Source organism: Astyanax mexicanus, unplaced genomic scaffold, assembly GCF_023375975.1.
Source record: "Astyanax mexicanus isolate ESR-SI-001 unplaced genomic scaffold, AstMex3_surface scaffold_47, whole genome shotgun sequence".
Classification (NCBI taxonomy): domain Eukaryota; kingdom Metazoa; phylum Chordata; class Actinopteri; order Characiformes; family Acestrorhamphidae; genus Astyanax; species Astyanax mexicanus.
The window spans coordinates 575,248-600,596 of NW_026040057.1; the positions used below are offsets into that span (position 1 = coordinate 575,248).

Genomic DNA, 25,349 nt, shown 5'->3' on the forward strand with positions numbered 1-25,349 from the left:
CTGCGTCAGAGGGTCCAGATGGAGCCTTTATACGGATGTGCGTGGATCATCTTCAAATGGGCATGCCATAGCAGGGCTATGGCGTCATACGGCTCATCCAATAGAAGCGCTGCAGCTAAGCTAGGCGTTAACTGTAGCCTGGTACAGAGCAGGTTTGGACAAACGTATATGTTGCTATAGTAACTGGACGAAGCTTAAGTCTAGCCTCTTTCGTGGAACTGAAATTTGAGCCTGACTCATTTTGCTCAATTTATGTTATGACCTGGGGGCTGTTCCATGCCCCCAGGTCATAACATAAATTGAGGGCTCGTTCCTTTTTTTTCTCTCCGCATATGCTCTTTATTGGCGGTTTTCTTTCATGTGGAGGGGTGCAGTTATGGCTTTTGAGCTTGATAAGTTTGTTTTGGCTCCTTCTACGCACGTTTTTGAGCAATGTCGTAAGGATGAGTTACTTCAGTTGGCAGGGTTTTATAATCCTAATGTATTCCGAGTGTGATAAGGGAAGCGGTATATCAGAAGCTGGTTGATGAGGGGCTTTTACCTGCTATACCAGAGTCAGTTGAACCAGGTGTTGCAGTTGTGGAAGAGGTGGGGGATTTAGTGGAGGTGATGGCAACATCTCCAGTTTTCTTGGTGACGCTGCTCAGCTGGATTTGTCTGTGTCTGCTGTTGCTACTCCTGCTCCCGACTCTTGTCCTAAATCTGGCCGAAAGGCTTCGGCTTAATATTCGTCTGGAGGAGCTGAAGGAGACCGAGTTGCTCCGTTTACGTGCTGCTGAACCGCGTGGTGTAGCCCCTGCGGCGCATGAACGTGCTGGCAGTGAGACGCCTGTTTCTGGACCTGCCTCCCTGGTGCGAGGTACACCGGCTCCCGCCCCTGCTGCCGCACCTGGGCTCGATGTAAGTAAATACATTGGCCTTGTTCCTCCCTTTAGAGAAACTGAAGTCGACTCATTTTTCGCAGCTTTTGAACGCACAGCTACAGCTCTTAAGTGGCCGCAAGAGGTCTGGGCTGTTCTTTTACAATGCAATGAAAATTAGTTGGTAAAGCTCAAGAAGTTTGCGCTGCCTTGCCTATTGACGACAGTTTAGATTTTAATAAAGTAAAAGTTGCAGTGTTGCGCGCATATGAATTAGTCCCTGAAGCACAGACAAGCGCCAATCAAACCTTTGTGGAGTTTGCACAAGAAAAGTCTTCTCTGTTTGATAAATGGTGTGTAGCAAGTAAAACGGAGAAACTGAAAGAGTTGATTCTTTTAGAAGAATTTAAGGTTGGTTTGCCTGAACGACTTGTGGTGTATTTAAATGAACAAAAGGTGTCTTCCCTTTCACAAGCAGCAGCACTTGCTGATGAGTTTGTGCTGATGCACAAAAATGTTTTTTCATCGCCCCCTCGTCAACATTTTAGCCCACCATGGGTATTTCGTTCTAGAGGTCATCAGAATTTTAATAAAAATTCAAACTCGACTCGTACTATGTCTAGCAGTCCTCGTGCTTGTTTTTATTGTAGAGAGACTGATCATTTAATCACTGCCTGTCCCGCATTAGAAGCAAAACCTCCACGCTCTCAGTTAGAGTCTTTTGGAAAGCACCTAAATCTGTGGGTTTTATCCGTGCTACAAATACAAATGTGGTGTTAGACGAGAGCGTACCTGATTCGGTGTATGGACCTTATATTTTTGATGGTTTAGTTTCACTTTCTGATGATGAAAATGACCCGGTTCCAGTTAAAACATTGCGAGACACTGGGGCTGCGCAGTCTTTTATCCTGGAATCTGTTTTGCCATTTTCTGCTGTAACTTCATGTGGGTCTGATGTGCTTATCCAAGGCTGAGTTGGGTACATGTAGAGTTCCGTTACACAAAATCCACCTCCAGTCTCATTTGGTGTCGGGCATTGTGAGGGTTGGAATTCACTTTATCTTAGGGAATGATTTAGCTGGTGGAAAAGTTAACCCCCCACCTGAAGTTGTAGATGAGCCTGACTGCACTCCTGTATTGAGGAGGCTAATGTTTTTCCTGTGTGCGCCGGGACCTGGAGCACAGTCACGTACATTTGCAGATCAAATTGACTTGTCTGAGACGTTTATAGATCTTTTTAATTCTGTCTGTGAAATGCCGACTGTATGTGAGATTTCAGTAAGGTTGCTTTCATTAAAGAGCGAAATAATGATTAACATAACATAAAAGCTAAAGGCATCGTGAAAGCATTGATTAAGTTCTTCTCAACTTCTGGATTACCCAAACACATTCAGACAGAGCAGGGGTCAAAGTTTACTTCACAATAGCTATCATCCAGAGTCTCAGGGTGCTTTAGAGAGATTCCACCAAACGTTTAAAACAGTGCGCCGTACCTGCTGCCAGGATTCTGGAAAGGAATGTGACGAGGGAATTCTGTTTCTGTTATTTGCTATCCGAGAGACAGTGCAGGAATCTCTTGGATTCAGTCCGTCACAGTTAGTTTTTGGTCACACGGTGCGTGATCCGTTAAAGCTGCTGAGAGAGGAATTGGTTTCAGATAACTGAGAGTACAAATTTGCTCCGACAAACTTTGCCATCTTTTAAGCTCTGGGCAAATAAGAGCTTGACGCAGATAAGGGACCTTTTTAAAGATGGTGTGTTTGTGTTTTGAGCAACGTACGCTAATGTTGGTATGTGAGCTAGCTCATCACTGCTAATTTTAGTTCTTTCCCCGGTAATGTAGCTAACTCACCACTAATGTTGGTATGTTAAGTAGCTCTCCACTAATCTAGTAGTAATAGTAATAGTTCTCTTTCCGGTAATGTTAACCTAGCTAATTTCTTGCAAACGTTGCTTTCCCACCGGCATTAAATGCACATTCTGAAAATTTAAGACTGTAGCCTACTGGGAAAAACAGCTCATACAGCTGGTCAGAACATCTAATTTAATACAATGTTAAGAATAAAGAAATGGTAAAATTGCTCACTTTCAACATATGATAGGTGTTCTAGGCTCAAAATATAAAATGTGGTTTATGTAAATATGAAACTTGCAAATCATTGTATGTGTGTGTAAGTACACAATGCTGCGAAAAAGTATTTTCCCCCTTACATTTTTCAGATTATCAAACACACTTTAATATCTGTTACGCAAGTGAAGAGGGATGGATGAAAGTGCAGAATAATAATTTTATTAAATAAGCAAACTAAAACAAACTAACAAACAAACAAACAAAATAAACCAAAGTTACACTGAGTATTAGGGATGGGCGGTTTGACACCGAGGCTTCGAAGCTTGTGTCACTTTTCCGACACGTGCTGATTCGGCACAGTGTACCGGAGCTTGTATTGAAGTCGCTACAATCACGTGACTATGGTATTTGAAGCTTCGAACGCGTCAATGAACCACCGGAAATGGGCGGGACTGGTTCAAAGGTGTGGCGCTATCCCATGTCTCACTGACTAATTAAGAAGCAGTGAAGGTCGAGATGGCCCCTTTGTGTTGTACAGTGTCATTACTGATCTTGCAAACAGTATGGAATCTTCCACCACCTCTACCTCAACCAAGCGTTCCATTGCTTGGGAACATTTTGAGAAAATAGCAAGAAACAGGGTAAGCACTAAATATATAGAAAAATATTATGTTTATTTACATTCACCATATACTGTGTTATTCTATTGAAATTATTTATATTTTAAAGGTGCGGTGCCAGCTCTGTTCCCAGGAGTTGGCATATAATAATAACACCTCCTCAATGCTGAGACATCTTCGTGCAAAGCACGAGAGCACCTCGGCACCGCATTCCTCCAGTGACAATCTTGAGACTCCACCATTTGGTATTCTTCATATTTTATAATTGTTAAAATTTTCATGTTTTATTAACATAAATTCAATGTAAAAACACTTGCAACATTTTAATAAACATTTGTGAATCATTGAATAAATATGTTACCTTTATGAATTATTATTTTTTTTATAAAATATTTGCCTAATGTACATCTGCATGAGACAGTCAATTGTTTTAGAATTTTTAATCTACATTCAAAGGTTTTTTTATGAACATTATGTCCAAATGTATGTGTTATGTGTAAATCATTCACTTCTAATATACCCATTGCTAAAAAAAAGTGCAAATTTGCTTACACAGCCCATAGTCTTTGTTGAGAATTATTTCCAATAAAATAAGACTCTAAATGAACATAAAGCTGCTAGCACCAGCTCTGATCTGTGAAGCAGTGGAATTGTGTCATCCAGAATGATAGAGCTACTTCCAATACTTTTGGTTAAGAAAAGTTGGGGATGAGTTTGGATGATGAATTTCCTGCATCATGACCACAATAACACTCTTATTACGAAATTTCTTATTACAAAAAATTGTTGGATATTTTAAATCAAGCACAACAGCCAAAGAAAAACTGTCTGAGGTTCAGGAGCAAATGGGCAAACCTAAGCATAAGCTTCTACAGGAGGTGGACACTCGCTGGAACAGTACATTCAATACAAAGACTTTATGAACAACGGGAACCACTGGCAGCATCTCTCACCAGCCTGAACACTGATCTTGTGGTGTTCTCATCGGAGGAATTTGAAACAATTAATCAGTGTGTTCAAGTACTGTGGCCAATCCAGCAAGCAACGGTGGAGTTGTCTGAGGAGAAAAGAGCATCAGGCTCTAAAGTCATTCCAATGGTCAAGATGTTAAAACACCACAGTGCCAGACAATGTGCTCTGAACACACATCACCTCGGTGCAAAACTGGCCAACAACATTAACACCAATTTAAAGGAGAAGTTCGCTGTGATAGATGACTGCACTTTCACTATCAACGTTGCTTGACCCAAGATACAAACAACTGGGATTTTGTAATTTAAGCAATGCCCAGGCAGCTGTGGACCAGTTAACCAGAGAATGTGCCGGCTTCATTGTGCCTGCAGTGCCCCAGGAATCTGTCCCATCAGTGGCACCACCAGAAGTACAGGACAGGAATCTCTGGGGCCTTCTGGACAGCCATGTGGAGGCAGAGCAGCAGGCACCCAATGCAACCGCCAGTGCTATAGCCGAGGTGCAGGGGTAAAGTATATTTATTACTGATTATCTGTGGAAGGCTGGATGAATGGATGAAATACTATATTGTATTTATTATATTTTCCTTCTAATTTAGGTACCTAAGAGATGCACACCTGTCAAGAGTGGAGGACCCCCTAAAGTACTGGACTGAACACAAAGCTGTGTATCCTCACCTTTTTCAGGTTGCTGTTCGGTACCTCTGCACACCAGCCTCATCTGTGCCATGTGAAAGAGTTTTTTCAAAGGCAGGAGAAATTGTAAACCAAAGAAGAAACAAACTTAAACCCAACACCGTGGAGAAACTTTTATTCCTAAATAAACATTTATCTTCGTAACACTGTTTATCTGGTCTGTTTAACCTGTTTAAATACAATCTAAATCTCTCCTTTACATGGCTGTGTTCGTGTTTCACCACACACACTCGTTTAAATGCCAGGGTCACTATACACTGGCAAAATATTAAAAAAAAGAACCATTATATTAATTTTGATTTTCAATAATGACAACAACCAAGTATTTATTGTATTACTTTAATAATTAAAGATGGTTATCAGCAGATCAGAACAGATATTGATTGAGCAGCAAATCTCACAGGGTTCATTTGTTTCGTTGTAAAGTGCAGGCTGTAATAATTTATTTCAGCCAACAGATGTCACTCTTCTCTGAGGCTTCAATGCCTCAAATCTTTTTCGGCACAATCAGGAAGAAGCTTCAAAAGCTTCAGTGAAGCTTCATCCGCCCATCACTACTGAGTATAAGACTAAAGAAGACTAAACTTGAAAACAGGAATCTAACAAACAACATGAGACATACCTGACCACAGACAGCAAACAAACCAACAAAACACTAGACCAAGAAGGCTTAAAACAAAGGGGCTTATATACAGGAGGAGGGAACAGGAAACTGGAAACACCTGAGGATCAATCAAGAGGGGGCGGGGTTACAAATCACTGATGACAGGGTGGGGCTAGGGTGGAGACAAGACCAAAACACAACAGGAGCACATGACTGGGAAACATGACAGGTAAACAGAGGGGAGGAGTACAAGAGACCAAAAGAGGGAGAAACACAAGACAGACATGGGCTAAGCTGTGACAATATCAGACAATGATAACCTGAGTAAATAGAAAAAGCTTTTTCTTAATTAATTAAATCATTTAAATTATTAAAGGAAAAAATACCTACAATGGTGTTTTAGGGCCAATCTTAAAAAAATACAATTGACTTAGAGAAAAAAGTCTTAATATTATGAGATTAAAACATTTTCTGCTCATGATCTGTTACAGACCTGCTGTGATTACCATCAGTTATCTACATTTCTAACCCGCTGCTTATTAATGCTCTAGTGTTACAGTGTGCAGATTTTGTGGAAAATGCTCCTTTCCTTCCAAGCGCCGTTCCTATACTGCAGCCCAAGTAGTTAGAACTACATTTACTTAATGTTACGACTTTATTCTCAAAGTCAATTACGTACGTTTTATGTAAGTATCATAAAAAAACTAAAACAAAAAAATAAGGGACAAATACTGGAAACACTGTATATTCATTAAAGGCATACAGCAGTATATTTCAGTTCTTTCCTTTCTGAGTTTCTGTCGCTCTCCAGAGCTTTTCTCTCCAACAGCTTTGGAACGTGAATCCTTTTTCCTGTAGCCAGTACCTCTTCTATTTCTTCAGAGGTGTCTATGAACACAATCAAAACACTTAGTTAAAGAATTTAAGAATTTAAGTACAGTTTGAACTCTTGTAACATTTACAACACAAATCTACAATTAAATAAATAATAATCAACTACAATTCACAGTATCAGTAAAATCAGCTTTTACAAGCCCTAGACTCAAATTCTCCGGTACAGCACAGACGGACAGCACAAAAGAACGAATCTTTTTAGTGAACGGATTCTAATGATTCAGTTGATCTAAAAGAGCTGCTGTGCCCATCACTACAAGTTAGCTTCTGTAAAGAATGAACCAACTCCATATAACTACATACAGGTCGGAAAGCAGTTCTCAAAAGAGACCTGAAAACTGCCTGATATTTCTAGTGACCGCTCTACTCCACTGTTGCTTGGCAACAAGGAGACGTGTCCAGAAACAATTTAGGTTAGTAAACTAGCCAAAGTGAAAAAATGCTGTCTAAATAAAAATAACCACTACGTACACAAACATTTTCTTAACAGCAAGAATAAATGTAGCGAGCGTTAACTAACCTCCGACCCGAGTCTCACCCGCTGCTGCTGTAACAGAAACGGAACACCAACACGGTTTGATATAAGCGCGAGGCTCGCGGAGCTGCACAGCTGCTGCAGCACAGCTACAGGAGACAGCCAAAAGTGTTATTGTTTGAATAATAATTATTTATGTTAATAGTACTATTAGTGATAATAACAGTTCCTTAAAAAGCCCTAATATATACAGCTCCCGAAAAAAATTAGACCACGTCAAAGTTTTTTTTTTCTGATTTTACTATTTATAGCTAAATGTATACATGTTTGAGTAAAATAAACATTGTTATTTTATTCTATAAACTACTGACAACATTTATCCCAAATTACAAATAAAAATATTCTCATTTAGAGCATTTATTTACAGAACAATGTTGTTTAAAAATGCATGAAAACTGTTAGTAAATATCAGGTTTATTCCACCAAATACTGATTTCTTAACTTGTTGAGTTAAAACTTTAGTGTTGTTGTTTCTAAATAAATATGAACTTTCTGATTCTTCTGATCTGAAAGCTCTGCATGTTTTTTTGGTATTTTGGTAATTTCTCTCTTTTTTTATCAGTAGTTTACAGTTATTATTACGTATAGTATTAAAATAAATAATTATTTTTATGAGTAAGTATATGTAGGTTTTTGTGTGTCACTCACAGAAAAACATTAGAGATATTAAACATCTTCCATCCACTGACCAGCTGCTCTAACTGGTGATGGACAACCAGCTAAACCATCTACATACCAGCATGACCATCTTAGAATCCAAGCTGGTTTTTTCCAGCAGGGTAATTACCTGGATTTTAATTTAAGACCTTTTAAGACTTTTTAGGGACTCTTGGGAACCCTGGCTGGGACGTTTTAGAGATTGTTTATGAAAATTCTTTAAAAATAAATTAGAAGAATTTTGTTGGTCACAGTCCTAATGAGTGCTTTCATCAGTGCTGTATGTAAAGTTTTGTAGACTACTCTTATTTTATTTCATATATTTAGTCTGTAATTAGAAGACTATATTTGAAATCGCCATCATAGTTTTTTCTGTGTTTGCTGGATAATATAGAGTATCTGGTGTAATAATACAGATATTGACCAAAGTGCATTTATAAAATTGTGCTGTACACTGCATTACAAAAAACATAGCATGATCATGACTTTCTCACTTTTAATACTGTGACCGGCCCCTGGGGTTACCTTTATTTACCTTTATACCTTTATTTGGCTTTAAACACCCTCCACCACAACCAAAATAAACTTAAAGAAACATAACGCGGCCCAATGGGGCTCTAGTCGCGTTCTTTGGTGTCTTTTCAGGTCTGTGCTCAACGCCACCAAAGTAAACGAGGTTTTGGAGCTTGTCCTCTTTCTCTGGGAAGACGCAGCACAAGTCTGGGCCGGTGTGAGGGCAGTCTGCCTCCCGGTGTCTGGGTTGAGGGCACCACTCACACCAGCCGAGTTCTGGATGGGGCGTCCACTGCTGCTGCAGCCGCCTCTCGCTGTCGTCCTCCCAGAGCCGCTGGGGTTCAGGCTCTAGGAGTAAGGAGGTGAAGGGGTAGTCCAGAGGGTCCCAGCCGGAGAGATGAGGTGAGTCGCTGAGAGCGAAATTCCTTTTGTTTTTCCCACATTGTGGGCGTTTAATAAAAACAATGGCAAAAGAAAACTAAGAGGTGACTTCGGCCACAGTGCTCCCCCGAGTGAGGGCTGAGGCTGAGTTTTCATACCTGTCCCAGCTGACAGTTTAATCAGTCCAGATGCAGACCAGCTGGGACAGATAGAGCTGTGCGTTCCGGCGTGGGGCGGACCCACGGTTCAAATACATATACCTCCTCACACCACAAATACATATTAATCTTTCTCAGTCCGGAGACTGACTGCGTTAACTAAGGTTTTGTGTTGTAGCTCGTACACTGCTCCACAGTTTAATATTGGGGGCAGGTCACTGGCAGGAGCAGGACGTAAAAGCGGGTAAGAAACTATATTTATTAAATAACAAATAAACAACTAAACAAACAAGGAACAAATTAGAAAATAAGCAAACAAACAAACAGGGAGAAAACGAGAAACTAAACTAGACAGAAAATAATCTAAACATAAGTTTAAACAGAACGCAATAAACTGGGGCTATAAACAAGATAAACGTGGAAAGACAAAACAACGGAGGAAGGTGCAAAGACCAATGAATAAACACAGATATAAGGGGACTATTTATATACACAGGAAGCACACACCGGGGGAAACAGGTAACGAGGGGCGGAGCTACAAATTACACATACCTGTCGGAAAATTACTGGGAAAAACACTGGGAAACGGAGAAACAGAGCAAGGGTGTGACAGATTTCGGTTCATTAATAAATAACTTATGGTTTTAGAAGTAATACATGATAAACTCTGTATAACATCATCAAATCCACTTAATATTAATTTTCTTTGCATCAATTAACATGTAAATAGATATATAGATGACTGCAGAGGTGCGTGTGCTGCTGAGATCCCGAGACAAGGCCTTTAAGTCAGGGGACAAGGCTGGCCTCTGAACAGCTAGAGCCGAGCTCTCCCGGGGGATCAGAGAGGCAAAGCGCACCTACGCAAAGAAAATCCACGCCCACTTCCAGGACACCGCTGACACTCGGCACATGTGGCAGGGCATCCAGACCATCACCAACTACAAGTCACCCTCCCCTGCTTGTAACAGTGATGCCTCCCTTCCAGATGCACTGAACTCCTTCTACGCAAGGTTCGAAGCACAGAACTACACGACAGCAAGGAAGACTACACCTCCTCCAAACGTCCAGGTACTGTGCCTGTCCTCAGCTGATGTGCGGAAAACTCTACTCAGAGTCAACCCACAGAAAGCCCCAGGACCAGACAGCATTCCTGGCAGAGTGCTCAGAGGATGCGCAGAACAACTCACGGATGTTCTCACGGACATTTTCAACATCTCTCTGAGTACTGCAATCGTGCCGACGTGCTTCAAGACGACCACCATCGTCCCTGTGCCGAAGAAGTCTCAAGTGTCCTGCCTCAATGACTACCGTCCCATTGCACTTACTCCCATCATCATGAAGTGCTTTGAGAAGCTGGTCATGAGGCACATCAAAAACCAGCTCCCGTCCTCACTGGACCCTCTGCAGTTTGCGTATCGTCCACACAGATCAACAGACGATACCATCTCTACTGCGCTCCACCTGGCTCTCACCCACCTGGACAACAAAGACTGCTATGTTCGAATGCTGTTCATCAACTTCAGTTTCAAGGAGATTTTATTGTCATTCGCATCACATGTGGTACATGAGGTGGAACAAAATTATGTTCTCACGACCCAGTTTACACCCAAAGAGCTGTTATTAAAATAGATATATAGATAAAAAAAGAGTACAATAAAAATAGAATATACAAAATAGATGGATAAATACCCCAAAAGAATTAAAAATAAATAGAGTAGAAAGGTTTCAGCAACATGAAGTCCAGAGTGCAAATGTGCTATAGCAGCATGATATGGAATTAGAGCAGTAGAAGATAAAGTGTATCAGTTCAACTAAATTGACAGTGTTTGTAAACAGTCATTTGTCCTTGGTATCAGTGCAGTGTGTTGTTAAGTGGAGTTTAAGAGTCTTACAGCTTCCGGAATGAAGCTGTTTCTGAGTCTGGTTGTTTTGCACTTGATGCTCCGCAGCCTCCGGCCTGAGGGGGGAGTGACAGGAAGTGCGTGTGCTGGGTGGGTGGGATCCTTCCTGATGCAGGTGGCCCTCTTCCTGCATCTGGAGGTGTAGATGTCCATGGTGCTGGGGAAGCTGACTCCAACAATCCTCTGTGCAGCCTTCACCACCCTCTGCAGAGCTTTCCTGTCTGCAGCAGAGCAGCTTCCATGCCACACATTGATGCTGGAGCACACGACGCTCTCCACCACACATCTGTAGAAGGAGGTGAGGACTGCGCTCCCGAGTCCAGCTCGTCTCAGCCTCCTGAGGAAGTAGGGCAAAACTGAGCTTGCTGGGCCTGAACTCCTCCCTCTGTAACTGGACTGTAACTTTAGACTTCCTGACAGAGACCACAATCAGTCAGGATTGGAAACACCTCCGGCACCACCATACTGAGCACCGGTGCCCCCCAGGGCTGTGTGCTCAGCCCACTGCTGTTCACTCTGCTGACTCATGACTGTACTGCAAAGTACAGCTCAAACCACATCATCAAGTTCGCTGATGACACAACTGTAGTTGGCCTCATCAGCAAGAATGACGAGTCAGCATACAGAGAGGAGGTGCAGTGGCTGACGGACTGGTGCAGAACCAACAACCTATCTCTTAACGTGGATAAACCAAGGAGATGGTAGTTGACTTCAGGGGAGCTCCAGGTGTCCACCACCCGCTGAACATCAACGGCTCTGCTGTGGAAATTGTGGATAACACCAAGTTCCTCGGTGTTCACATTGCAGAGAACCTCACCTGGTCCCTCAACACCAGCTCCATAACCAAGAAAGCCCAGCAGCACCTCTACTTCCTGCGGAGACTGAGGAAAGCACATCTCCCACCCCCCATCCTCACCATGTTCTACAGAGGGACTGTAGAGAGCATCCTGAGCACCTGCATTACCGTCTGGTTTGGGAATTGCAACACCTCAGACCGCATGACCCTACAGCGGATAGTGCGGACAGCTGAGAAAATCATCGGAGTCTCTCTTCCCTCCATCACTGAGATCTACACCACACGCTGCATCCGCAAAGCCACCAGCATTGTGGACGACCCCACCCATCCCTCACACGGACTCTTCGCTCTGATGCCGTCCGGCAGAAGATACAGGAGCATCCGAGCCTCCACTACTGGACTCTGCAACAGCTTCATCCACCAGGCAGTCAGACTTCTCAACGCACAGAGACAGAACTGAACCCCCACCCCACCCACCACTCACCCAACACACTCTCACAAAACTAAACTGTACACCCCCCCTTTTACACAAAACTAAACTGTACACCCGCCCCCCCTTTACACAAAACTAAACTGTACACCCCCCCCCCCCCTTTACACTCACAAAGAACTGAACTTCACCCACACACACACCCAGTCAGCACACAGAGGCTGACATGACTTTATTTGCTGCACTCTTAAAAACTATAAACTCTACCTCAGTAACTGCTGTGATTATATATGTTCTATATGTTACATTATGTCACACATCTCTGCACCTTATCCCCACTATACACTTTATTATACTGTATCAGTACTGCACTGTCCTGTCTTTAAATTGTCTCGTCTTTTGTATTTATTGTATTTATTGTTATTTAGTGTTATAATTTTATAATTTTATGTTGCACTGTCGTCACTCCTGCACTTTATGTTGTCTATTGCTTGTTGTTCTATGTTGCACCATGGTTCCGGAGTAACGTAATTTCATCACACTGTGTACCTGTACTCAGATGTAATGACAATAAAAGCCTCTTGACTTGACTTGACTCTTGATGTACTTTTGATGCTGTTTTTTGGGGTTTTGTTGGATTTGATACGTTTCACTATAAATTATGTTGTACTGTGGAGTTTATTATAATGCCTAAAAATACATTCTAATCCCACCTTAATTCATTAATACCTAGAACAAAAATAGGAATCAATTTTGGCCATGGCCTTGGATGTAATGAGGGTGTGGCTTGTGGAGTAACGAGGGGTGGGGCTGGATGTCCAACCCCTCCTTCCTACAGGCTGCAGCGAGAGGCTTCTCGTTTTATTGGCTGCTGCACAGACCACATTTCATCGTGGTCCGGATTTCCAGTGCGGTAACGGCCCCAGTGACAGAATCCAGCTTGACCTCTTCAGAGGTCAGAGACGCTCCTGGTCTCTGCTGGTAAGAGACTGGAGGATGATCAGCATAAACTGCAGCAACAGATGAGCTTCTGTCTTTACATGAATGAGGTGTTTGAGCTGTAGGCAGGAGTGTGTAATAGAGTGGAGGGCAGTGAGAGATTAAACACAGTGTTTAAAAACTCCAGCAGCACTGCTGTATCTGACCCGCTCACTGTACCACCAGCACAACACACACTAACACCTCACACACCACCACCATGCTAATCACTGCTAATCACTGCTGTATCTGACCCGCTCACTGTACCACCAGCACAACACACACTAACACCTCACACACCACCACCATGCCAGTGTCCCTGCAGTGCTGACAATGACCCACCACCCAACTATAATAGCAGCTCTTTGGTGGTCCTGATCAAGAAAGAACAGGAAGAAAGGAGAATAATAAAGTATACAGAGAAACAAAGAATAAAGTCTTTAAAGAGCTAGAAAATGCTCCTATATGCTTAGTGGAGCTGAGTGTAGAAACAAGAAGGTATTAATATTATTCTGACTTGACTGCGTGCATACAAGCACTTATAAATTATCTGTTATAACCATCAAGGTTGGAATCATTTCAAAATGTCATTGTAATATCAATTTAATGTTAATGTAAAACAATTATAGGGGTTTCAATTAGAAAGCTGCACTGTGTGTGTGTGTGTGTGTGTGTGTGTGTGTGTTGATCTAGTTGATTTAATTAATTCAGTATTTTGGGATGTTGACTAAACATTTTGTGATATAAAGTTTGCCATATTTAAAGTCACATTTATGAGTTTTGGATATAAAATATATATTACTGCTAGTAATTCCAAATTGGCTGGTAGTTTCTATTTACTGTGTTTTTGTGTGCAGTGTTGGAATTGACACAAATTTGTGTTTTTTTTTTATGGACGAGGAAGGCCTTCCCCTATGTCCGATCAGCTTTGCAGAAATGCAGCCTTCAACGGAGCACATGGACCAAATATATGTTGAGGGTAGATGATGGCAGTGGATAATCAAAGAATGATTCTTGCTGCTCAAATCTGCTGTACGCCAGAAATACCTCATTCCTGCAGAAGATGGTATTTTTGACCTCAAGGTAACTGTAACTGTTGGCTTGGTCAAGCTTGATGGTGAACTGTGGTGTTATCAGCTTTTTGTGTTGAGTTGCACCATGGTGGAGGGAGAGAATCAGATATGGTTTGTCCCAATAAATTGTTGGTCTTTTTCTCTGAATATTCTCTCTGTTGTTCTTCTGACAACCTTTTTACATTTTGACTGAGTCCGCTGCTAGGTTTTCTAATCATTCTTTTCATTTTACTGAGGTGATTTTCGTAATGGAAGGCTCTGAAGCTGTCAGGAGTGCCATGATTTTGAACATCTTGTGCAAGATGCACTAGACTGTGAACATTGTACGACACAAATTTAGGCCCATACAGCTTTCCAAAATAGCAAACAGAAAGATCTAGGATGTTGTTGGCATATTCAAGATAGTCCTCGAGAAGAAGGATGAAAATTTCCACAAACAGCAGCAGAAAATTGTGGTACACTTCAGTGCTCAGTACGTATTTTAGCAAAACAGGGCCAGTGTACAACAAAAATGTACTAAACTCTGTGGCTTTCCACCGGCCAATTTCTCTGAGCCCTTGGTCGACGTGCAAACTTAACAGGACCGTAGCTTTGGGCATGTAGCAGCTTTTCTGACAAGACATTTACCTGAAAGCCAGACAGCCTACAACTGAGCGGACCTGAATAATTTGCTGCATGACACCTAGGCACACAAGGTGCATGTAATCAAGGGGGAACCCAGATAATATTCCCAGAGCTGTCCTTTCAAGAGCTGAAATGCCATGGAGGTGATCCAAATCGGTCTTTTCTTGAAGCTTTGATCAGTTCTTAATAGCAGGTCTGTTTGAGGATACGTTATCCTATTGTCAATGTTTACACCTTCCTGAGTGCATTTCTCACACCTGTGATACCCTGCGTGACCTTTGATGCACTTGATAAAAGCACGGGCTGGAGCATCACAGAGGAGAGCTGCACAGTGTACCTGATGCCGTCAGTCAAATCCTTCTGCAAGTTTAGCTAACTCAAAAGCACACCAAAGTAGTGGTACTGACCACCAGCCTCTCAGTGTGTGTGATGGTGTTAAACTGCCCATTTTGCTAGTTCATCACAGAGTGAATCCAGCTCAGATTCTGACTCTGATCCGGAATCTAAGTCATCACAAAAATAAAATCATCAGTATTGTAACTGAGGTCATTTTCACGTACAGAAGATCTGCTGTTCATGGACTCGGCCCACAGTTTAAAAAGAATGACTAGTGATAACCTAAATTTAACTCATTAATCAGTCATCATCATTCACAAAAAATATTTATTATTCTACTGATAACGATAATAATGATGATAATAATAATACAATACTACAATAATTATATATCAACTAAACTACAAGTGAAACACAAATTAGCATAAAAATAATAAAAGGTGAATAAGATATGGCAAGCATTGAAACTTTATACATGCAGACAAAACATATTTTAACAAGTATATTAATATTTTATTATATTTTAACTTATTGTTTAATGTAATGTTTTTAATCTTGATTAATGCAGTATGAAATAAAATACGAGAGGAAGGTTTACATATTTACCTGCAAAACCGTACTTTATCACATGATGTTACTAATTTCTGCTCTCTCTCTTGAAGGTATAGGGACGCAAATTTAGACCAGAGCAGAGGGTCAGAGGGGGTCTGATGCTCATCAGTGGTCAAAAAAAAGTTTTCAATTCAACCTGATATTTTAATGCTTGGTCAGTAAGAGATCAACAGGAAACACATTTAACTGTGAATAATTGAATATGAATTGTGTTTAATGGTCTCAAAGAAACATAGCAATATTTAATTATTGTTATCCCAACAATAGAACAATATAAAATAGTCATTTTAAAGATGCGTGAGAAATACAGAAATACAGATACTATCTGATACCGGCTCAGCAAGGATCCAGAATCACAGTGTATTCTTCCTGCTTCTTCCTGCTTCTGTGCCGTTCAGACGCTTCTCTGCTTAGCTCTGCTATCTCTGCTATCTTTCATACTTTTCTTTATTTTCAGATATTTTCGAGCTACAGTGTCTGAGCTCATTATTTAGATTAGCACTAGCACTACCATATTTTGTTTCTTATTTTATTTTTTTCTAGTTTCTTTTGGACATTTTATAGTAGGTCCATAGGCACAGGAATCAGAAAAGTTCCTGTAGAGTACTTAAGAAGAAATCTGCAAGATGCCTCCTTGTGTGGGTTCAGAGCACCTGTGCTGCCAGAACTGCTACAATCTTCTACAAAGAATGACTGTTTTGGAAACAAATTTTCAGTCCTTGTTATCAGAGTTTAAGGACTGGCATTTCTGCGCTGTTCAAGGACCATCGGAGTGTGGGAGTGCTGCCAGCGGACAACGGGCAGGGATTTTAACGGAGCAGCGAGCAGTGGAGACGAACAGAACTGGACCAGCAGATCATGTGGACATCCCTAATGTGAGTACAGCTGAAAGATATGGGCAAAACCAGCAATGGGTTCGCATTGAAGCTAAACCCAAACGCCATGCCACATACAGCTCTGTAATTTCCTCCACTCCTGCTAACATAGCACATCTGGCTAATGCTAATGCTAAAGCTATTGCTCGGAGATCAGAGCACAGAGCCAGAGGAAATCAGTTCCAGTCACTTAGTTTGCAAAATAGATTTGAGCCACTGCAAGACCTTAATGACTTTCCTAATACCAGCCAGTATGATTCAGAAAGAACCAGAAGATTCAGCCATTCAAAACACCCCAGGAGAGCCACAGGGCTCCAGGCTGGGGCCACAGCAGACACCCTTGTTTTGGGGGATGACTCTGTTCATGGCATGAACAATAATCAGAAACTCATTGTTCGATGTGAGCCAAACATCACAGTTTCTGAACTGAATGAAAAGCTTCCAGCACTACTGGCTGAATACAGAACAGTGAAACGGATTATTGTTCATGTTGGAAAGAACGATACAAGGAAAGAGGAGTCTGAGGTGTTAAAAAGGGACTTTAATGATCTTTTTACCACACTGCGCAAGTTCAACATCCAGACATTCATCAGTGGTCCTCTACCTGCAAGAGGCTGCAATATGTTCTCTAGGCTGTTGGCTTTAAACATTTGGCTTCAGAAAACCTGCAGGTCAAACGGACTGCACTTCATTGACAATTTCAATCTGTTTTTTGGGAAGAGAGAGTTTTTCAGGAGAGATGGACTGCACACCAACAAGAGGGGAGTCAAATTCCTGTCAGAGAACTTCATTTTTTCTCTGTGCAACTTCTCTGTTCCCACTGGTGAAGACACGTCAGCTTTAACACCCAAGGACACTGTCTGCACTACAGAGACACAACATCCTCCCCCACAGAGACTGCGGAGTTATCGGACGGGAGCCATGATCTGCTGTATCAGCTGCCGGAAACACCGCAACTGCATGAACACTCCACACCATCCTCCATCTCCACCTCATCATCATCATCCTCCATCTCCACCCCATCATCACCCCACCTGAACTTCCCAGCAACCATGGAGAAGCTGGTATCTGCAGGGACAAGACTGACGCTTTCTCTGTCAGCGAGTCCTCAGGTACAGCGGAAAATCAGCACAACTTCTCCTCCACAGTCACCTACTGCCTCACGGACCCAGCAACCCCCATCCTCACCACCACTACACTCCCCAATCAAGGAGTTAGAAAAGGGGACCAAAATGAAGCCCAGTGAACATGAACATGAGGAAGTATTAAACAAACTCCCCCCCCCACAACCCAAAAAGAAGAGACAAGCTCCTAAACCACCGGACAGACAGCTCCGCTCTCGACTTCTTCACCAGCAGGAGCCCCTCCCACCTCCCTCCACCATAAGGGAAGAGGCCGCCACAAGTAATCCAGCAAACTGATATATTTTGGGTCCGTGCTGCTACAATGGTGAAGTCAGCAGTACATGTTTTCAAAACAAGTACGGACCCTGTGTGCCAGTTATCTCCCCCATTCCAGTTCTTATCAGAAGCAGAAAGAACAGGGAGTATAGGTCACATAATGTGAATATATCCAACTTGCAGTATGTAAATTGTAACCCACAGTCTTTGGAACAAAATGCACAGGTTATTAAGTTAGCTCTACTAAATATCAGATCTCTTACAAACAAGTCCTATCTAATTAATGATTTTATTACAAATTATGGGCTTGATTTTCTGTTTTTAACAGAGACATGGTTAAATTCTTGTAGTGCTGAAAGTGTATTAATTGAGTCGGCTCCACCAAACTTTAACTTTTTAAATGTCTCACGTACCGGCAAGAAAGGTGGAGGTGTAGCTATGCTGTTTGATGATACTTTCCAATGCAAGCAGTTATCACTTGGTGACTTCACATCTTTTGAATATTTAGGTGCAGTTTTAAAAGGGACACCAAGAATATTACTAGTAATTGTCTACAGGCCTCCAAGGTACAATGCTGATTTTATTGATGATTTTACAGATATGCTGTCTTTTATTTCTACTGAATTTGATCATTTTATTATTGCTGGTGATTTTAAAATTCACATTGATAATCCCAAGGATAATTATGCCAGAGAACTCTATGATGTATTTGACTCTTTTGAACTCTCTCAGCATGTGACTGGAAGCACACACTGTCATGGTCACACCCTGGATTTGGTTATTTCGAAGGGTCTCAACATATCAGCCTCTATTAAGGATGTTGCACTGTCAGATCACTACTGTGTCTTCTTTGAAATGTGGACTTCAATACACAGTGAAGCCAGACAGATCAGGTACAAGAAGAGACAGATAAATGCTCTGCACCATGCAAACCATCATACTTTGTGGAAATGGAAAATAATGTTTCTGAGACTGTGCTAGTGACCTGTGGTGTACCCCAGGGTTTAATTCTTGGGCCACTCTTATTTAATTTATATATGATTCCTCTGGGGGAAATCATGCGTGACTATGGGATATCTTACCACAGCTATGCAGATGACACTCAGATCTACATGGCCCTCTGCCCAAACAACTATGGTCCCATTGACTCACTGTGTAAATGCCTTGAGCAGATAAATAAATGGATGGGACAGAACTTTCTGCAATTAAATAAAGATAAAACAGAGATTATTTTATTTGGGAATAGTAATGAGAGGCACAGACTAGCTGCCTATCTGGATTCAAAAAGCCTGAAATCTAAAGAACTAGTGCGTAATCTTGGTGTACAAATGGACTCTGATCTCACTTTTAACAGTCACGTCAAAGCCGTCACCAAATCAGCATTTTATCACCTCAAGAACATCAATAAGATCAGAGATTTTCTGTCTAAATCAGACCTGGAGAAACTCATCCACGCCTTTATTTCTAGTAGGATTGATTACTGTAATGGACTCCTAACTGGACTCCCAAAAAAGACCATCAAACAGCTTCAGCTGATTCAGAATTCAGCAGCCAGAGTTCATCACCCCCATCCTTAAATCCCTGCACTGGATACCAGTCTGTTACAGAATAGACTTTAAGGTACTGTTACTGGTGTATAAATGTGTTAATGGTGCAGGACCAGCATATTTATCTGATGTGCTCCAGCAGTATGAGCCGAGCAGAACTCTCAGATCATCAGGAACTGCTCAGTTAGAGCTGCCTAAAGTAAAAACTAAACACGGAGAGGCAGCGTTTAGCGTTTAGCTGCTACGCTGCTCTTAAATGGAACCAGTTAACAGAGAGCATTAGAAGAGCTCCAACACTAAACATGTTTAAATCCAGACTGAAAACCTACATGTTTGATCAGGCTTTCAGCTCAGCTTAAAACACTGCAGCTCCACCCACTTTTATTCTGTAACGGCACTTTTATATTATGTTTTATTCATGCTTTATTCTTATTAATTCCTTGTTGTTCTTTTACATGTTTTTAATTTAATCCTCTTTGTTTTAATCATGTTTTAATCAATCATGCTTTATTCTTATTTTAGTTTTTATTTCCATTTTTACTGTTAATCTTTTACATGTTTTTTTTATTTGATTTCTCTGTGTATTTTCTAACTTGTAAAGCACTTTGAATGACCGTTGTGTATGAAAGGTGCTATATAAGTAAACTTGCCTTGCCTTGCCTTGCCTTGTAACACGATGTTATTGGTCCATTACCATAACTGCCAAGTACTCAGACCTACTGAAAACATTCTACAATAAAAACAAATAGATAACCACTACTTAGTTTAGGTTCACTCCCTTTATCCAGTTTAATCAAATAACAATTATTTAAATATTTATAATAAATATAAAATTATGATATTAAAAATAGAAGAATAAAATAAAACATTCACATGAGCCCAAGGTAAGTGATTTGATTACTTTACTTTGTATGCAGCTCCTATTTCTCAACCACTGTGCAAAGTGCAAAGTGGCAAAGAGGGTAATAAAGATTTTGAGTTTGTAAAACAAAAGTCACAAATGTATAGAAACTGAAAATATTTTAAATATATATTTTTTATTTGTAGAAAAGATTAGCATTTGTAAATCCAGTCTTGTGAATGTATGAATCAGTACTGCTGAAATGGCTTAAACTGGGTCAGAACAAAAATCACATGGAATTTGTGAGGTTGTAAATGTGACCGCGGGTGTTTTTCAGTGTGGAGGTAAAAATCCTCTCGTTCACCTCCTGTCTGCTGCTTGTGTGAAACTCTTGCTGCAGTTGTGAACTTTGACCCTGTTTTGACACCTAATAGATGGACCAATAGGAAAACTTTATTTGCACCAATCAGATTGCGAGGTTTGCTTATCCAGTCAGGACACTGATTTGTTGCTGTTGGAACATGCCTCCCAATTTCCAGCATGAAGTACAATGGAGAGTCAGCTAGCACAGAACTGAGGTTAGAGGAGAGCTAGCTAACGTTATCAGACTTCCTGGACTTCCTGGCTCTGACTGAGACTTGGATCACTCCAGAAAACTCTGCAACTCCAGCTGCCCTGTCATCTGCTTTTGCCTTCTCCCACTCTCCACGGCCAACCGGCAGGGGTGGTGGAACTGGCCTGCTTCTGTCTCGTAAGTGGTCCTTCACTGTACTCTCTTTTCTGCATCTTGACATCTCTTCTTTTGAATTTCATGCTGTCACTATCTCTTTTCCTGTCAAACTCCATATCATTGTTCTCTATCGTCCTCCTGGCCCACTGGGCAACTTCATTGATTAACTGGACACTCTCCTGAGTGGGTTACCGGTTGAATCCTCACTTATCCTCCTTGGTGACTTCAACCTCCCCTCAGAGAAACTACAGTCATCCTGTCTTCTTCCACTTCTGTCTTCTTTTTCTCTCTCCCTCAATCTGTCTGCTCCAACTCACAGAGCAGGAAACACTCTAGACCTTGTCTTTAGCAGACCTGCTCCAGCTCTGGATCTAACTGTGACTCCTCTAGATTTCTCTGACCATCACTTCCTATCCTTCACTCTCTCTCTTCCTGCTCTTCCTACAAACACAACCTCTTCAACTTCCACTACTCATCGCAATCTTCGTGCTATATCTCCCTCCTCTCTTGCCTCTCTTCCGAATCCTGACTCCTTCTCTTCCCTCCCTCTGGAAACAGCTACCAACACCTTCCTCTCATCTATCACCTCTTCCATCAACACTCTCCTCTTACTTCAAGGCCAGCAAAATCCTCTCCAGCCACCCCATGGCTGTCGGATGTTCTACGCAACAACCGTAGAGAGCTAAGGCTAGCTGAGAGGAAGTGGAAAAAATCTCAACAATACTCAGACCTCTGCTCTTACCAATCTCTCCTATCCCGATTTTCATCAGAGGTAACTGCTGCAAAATCTTCTTTCTACAAAAGGAAACTGGAAGAATCAGCATCTGACCCTCGCAAACTCTTCACCATCTTCTCATCTCTTCTAAACCCTCCCACTCCTCAACCTCCCACAACCCTCTCCCCGGATGATTTTGTCAACTCCTTTGAGGAGAAAGTAGCAAATATCCGCCAATCCTTTCCTCCTGCCTCTACCCTTCCCACCAAGCTCTATCTCCCACATTCTACCTCTCTGCTTTCCACAGATGAAATCCTTCATCTTCTACATTCTAACAATCCAACCACTTGCCCACTTGACCCTTTACCATCTTCCCTCTTTCAGACAATTGCTCCTGCCCTCCTTCCGTTCATCACTCACATCATTAACACCTCTCTATCATCTGGTCATGTTCCATCAACTTTTAAGACTGCCAGAGCGGTTCCTATCTTGACGAAACCAACTCTAGACAGCTTGGACGTTGGCAACTACAGGCCAGTTTCTCTCCTCTCTTTCCTTTCCAAAGTCCTTGAGCGTGCTGTCTACAACCAACTTTCTCTCTTTCTCACTCAGAACAATCTTCAGGATCCAAACCAGTCTGGCTTCAAACCTGCACATTCTAATGAAACTGCCCTCATTGCAGTTACAGAGAAGCTTCATGCAGCAAAAGCTACTAACCTGTCATCTGTTCTGATTCTGCTTGATCTCTCTGCTGCTTTCGACACGGTCAACCACAGCATTCTCCTTTCCATCCTCACCAGCCTTGGAATCACTGGCTCTGCATGGCAGTGGTTTGCATCGTACCTGGAGGACCGTTTCTACCAATTAACTTGGCAAGGGGCAACATCTGCTCCATGCAGACTCTCCACTGGGGTTCCACAAGGCTCGGTGCTTGGTCCTCTTCTTTTCTCACTCTATACTCGCTCTCTGGGTGAAATAATATCTTCTCATGGATTCTCATACCACTGCTATGCTGATGACACCCAACTAATCCTTTCATTTCCTCCTTCCGACACTCAGGTTTCATCCCGCATCTCAGCATGTCTCAGTGATGTCTCGATGTGGATGAGTTCTCATCACCTAAAACTCAACCCCAGCAAGACTGACCTTCTGTTCATCCCAGGAACTACAAGCCCTCACAACAATCTCTCCATCTCTTTCGAGAACTCACTGGTCACTCCATCGGCAGAAGCAAGAAGCCTCGGTGTAGTAATGGATGACCAGTTATCGTTCTCGAGCCATATTGCAAATCTGACTCGGTCATGCAGATTTCTCCTGTACAACATCCGAAGAATTCGACCGTTTCTGTCTCAGGATGCCACTCAGGTGCTTGTGCAGTCTCTTGTCATCTCAAGACTAGACTACTGCAACTCTCTACTGGCTGGTCTTCCACAGCGAGCCACCAAACCACTACAGTTAATTCAGAACGCGGCAGCACGACTCGTCTTCAATCTTCCGAAGTTCAGTCATGTGACTCCTTTGCTGCGTTCCCTCCACTGGCTTCCTGTTGCCGCCCGCATCCGATTCAAAACCCTGACGCTGGCCTACAAGGCAAAAAACGGACCAGCACCTTCATACCTGATGGCGATGGTCAAAGCCAGATCTGCACCAAGAGCTCTTAGAGCAGGGGTGTCAAACTCATTTTGGCCGAGGGCCACATTGGCATATTGGCTGTCCTCCGAGGGCCAGATGTAACTTATAAATATAAGAAAATGTAACCAAATGTAATATATGTAAATGAATGTAATTACTCCTTAATGTTAAATAACTCTCAATATATTATTTATTCAATCAAATATTGATTATAAAAAAATGTTTGCTTGTTGCTCTATTAACATAAATCCTGTTATGAAATCCAAAAACTCCATCAATCAAGAACCAAACTATACAAGTGAATAGAAATGACATAAAATACAAGTTATATTAACTTTGATCAAAACGTTTGATACTGAAAAGAGGCTTAATTGTTACACCTTAGCCCATGTCTGTCTTCTGTTTCTCCCTTATTTTGTCTCTTGTGCTCCTGCCCCTCTGTTTTCCTGTCAGTGTTCACAGCCATGTGCTATTGTTGTTGTTAGTATTTGTCTCCACCCTAGCTCCGCCCCAGCCCTGCCCTGTAGCATCAGTGTTCTCACCTGTGTCCTGTTTGTAACCCCGCCCCCTCGTCTTCCTAGCCCAGGTGTTTCTCACTCTCCTCTTGTATTTAAGCCCCTCTGTTAGAATGTTCAGTGTCGAGTCTTTTGTATTTTGTATTTTGTATGCTGTATCTTTGTATCCCTGCAGTCCGATTGTAGCCTAGTCTTAGTTTCTTAGTCTGTGTTTCTCAGTTTATATTATCCAAGCCTTGTTGTTTTGCGTTACCCGTGTTTTGTTTGTTTTGATTTATCTTGTTTGTTTAAAATAAATATTATCTTTGCACTTACGTCCTCCTCCTTCACACCCCTCCGACTCCCGAGTAACATAAGACTCGACCTAAATATGGACGTAGCGAAGAGGAATGCCACGAGGAAGGCGGACCTGGCGTATCTCCGGTTCCTCGCGGAGCTAATTCGGGGGGATGAACCGCTCCCGGCGCCTCTCCGTGGGGTGGAGAGTGTCGGCCCAGCTCCAGCTAAGCTAACTAGCATGTTAGCTCCACCGCACTCTCCAGCCCGGCCGACTTCCAGCACCTCCGGCCTCAGCCTCAGCTCCTGCAGCTCCCAAGCCCGGCCGCCTTCCAGCTCTCAAGCCCGGCCGCCTTCCAGCTCTCAAGCCCGGCCGCCTTCCAGCTCTCAAGCCCGGCCGCCTTCCAGCTCTCAAGCCCGGCCGCCTCCCAGCTCTCAAGCTCGGCCGACTCCCAGCTCTCAAGCTCGGCCGGATCCCAGCTGTACAGCCCGGCTGGATTCCGGGTTTTCGACTCCTGCTCCGGAAGCAAGCTCCGGTCCGGTGTTTTCAGCCACGCCCACTGCTGAGTCTGCGGCTCCTGTCCGGATCTTGGCGGCAGCCGCACTCTCAGCTCCCGCTGAAGCGGCTTCTTCGCCAGCAGGACCCACCGCCTCTGAATCAGCGCTGCCTGCGGCTCCGGCCGCCTTTGACTCTGTGCCCGCGGCCCCGGCCGCCTCTGACCCAGTTCCCGCGGCCCCGGCCGCCTCTGACCCAGTTCCCGCGGCTCCGGCCGCCTCTGACCCTGTGCCCGCGGCTCCGGCCGCCTCTGACCCTGTGCCCGCGGCTCCGGCCGCCTCTGACCCTGTGCCCGCGGCTCCGGCCGCCTCTGACCCTGTGCCCGCGGCTCCGGCCGCCTCTGACCCTGTGCCCGCGGCTCCGGCCGCCTCTGACCCTGTGCCCGCGGCTCCGGCCGCCTCTGACCCTGTGCCCGCGGCTCCGGCCGCCTCTGACCCTGTGCCCACTCCCAGAACTTTGTATACCCCCAGGCCTGCCCCAAGGCCCCCTGTCTTTGCCCCCAGAACTGTGCCCAGGCTGGCTCCTTGGACTTCCGTACAGACTTTCGCC

General features: G+C 43.0%; 1 protein-coding gene across 1 annotated transcript; it reads left to right on the top strand.

Annotated features, from left to right (window-relative positions):
• The first annotated feature begins 4,083 nt into the window (after positions 1-4,083).
• On the top strand, positions 4,084-23,622 carry LOC111189891 (uncharacterized). The gene is made up of 5 exons (XM_049473860.1): positions 4,084-5,030; positions 5,122-5,320; positions 8,554-8,783; positions 21,013-21,127; positions 22,881-23,622. Exons 1-5 carry the CDS (start codon positions 4,765-4,767, stop codon positions 23,553-23,555), a joined length of 1,485 nt encoding a protein of 494 aa, XP_049329817.1. The 5' UTR covers positions 4,084-4,764; the 3' UTR covers positions 23,556-23,622.
• The last annotated feature ends 1,727 nt before the right edge of the window (positions 23,623-25,349 follow it).

Excerpts from the sequence above, each read along its gene's own strand:
- LOC111189891 (XM_049473860.1), top strand. The coding sequence starts at position 4,765 with ATGACTGCACTTTCACTATCAACGTTGCTTGACCCAAGATACAAACAA. Across the intron at positions 8,784-21,012 it reads CAGGCTCTAGGAGTAAGGAG|ACTTGGATCACTCCAGAAAA; the intron begins GTGAAGGGGTAG and ends GCTCTGACTGAG. Across the intron at positions 21,128-22,880 it reads AACTGGCCTGCTTCTGTCTC|GTTTCATCCCGCATCTCAGC; the intron begins GTAAGTGGTCCT and ends TCCGACACTCAG.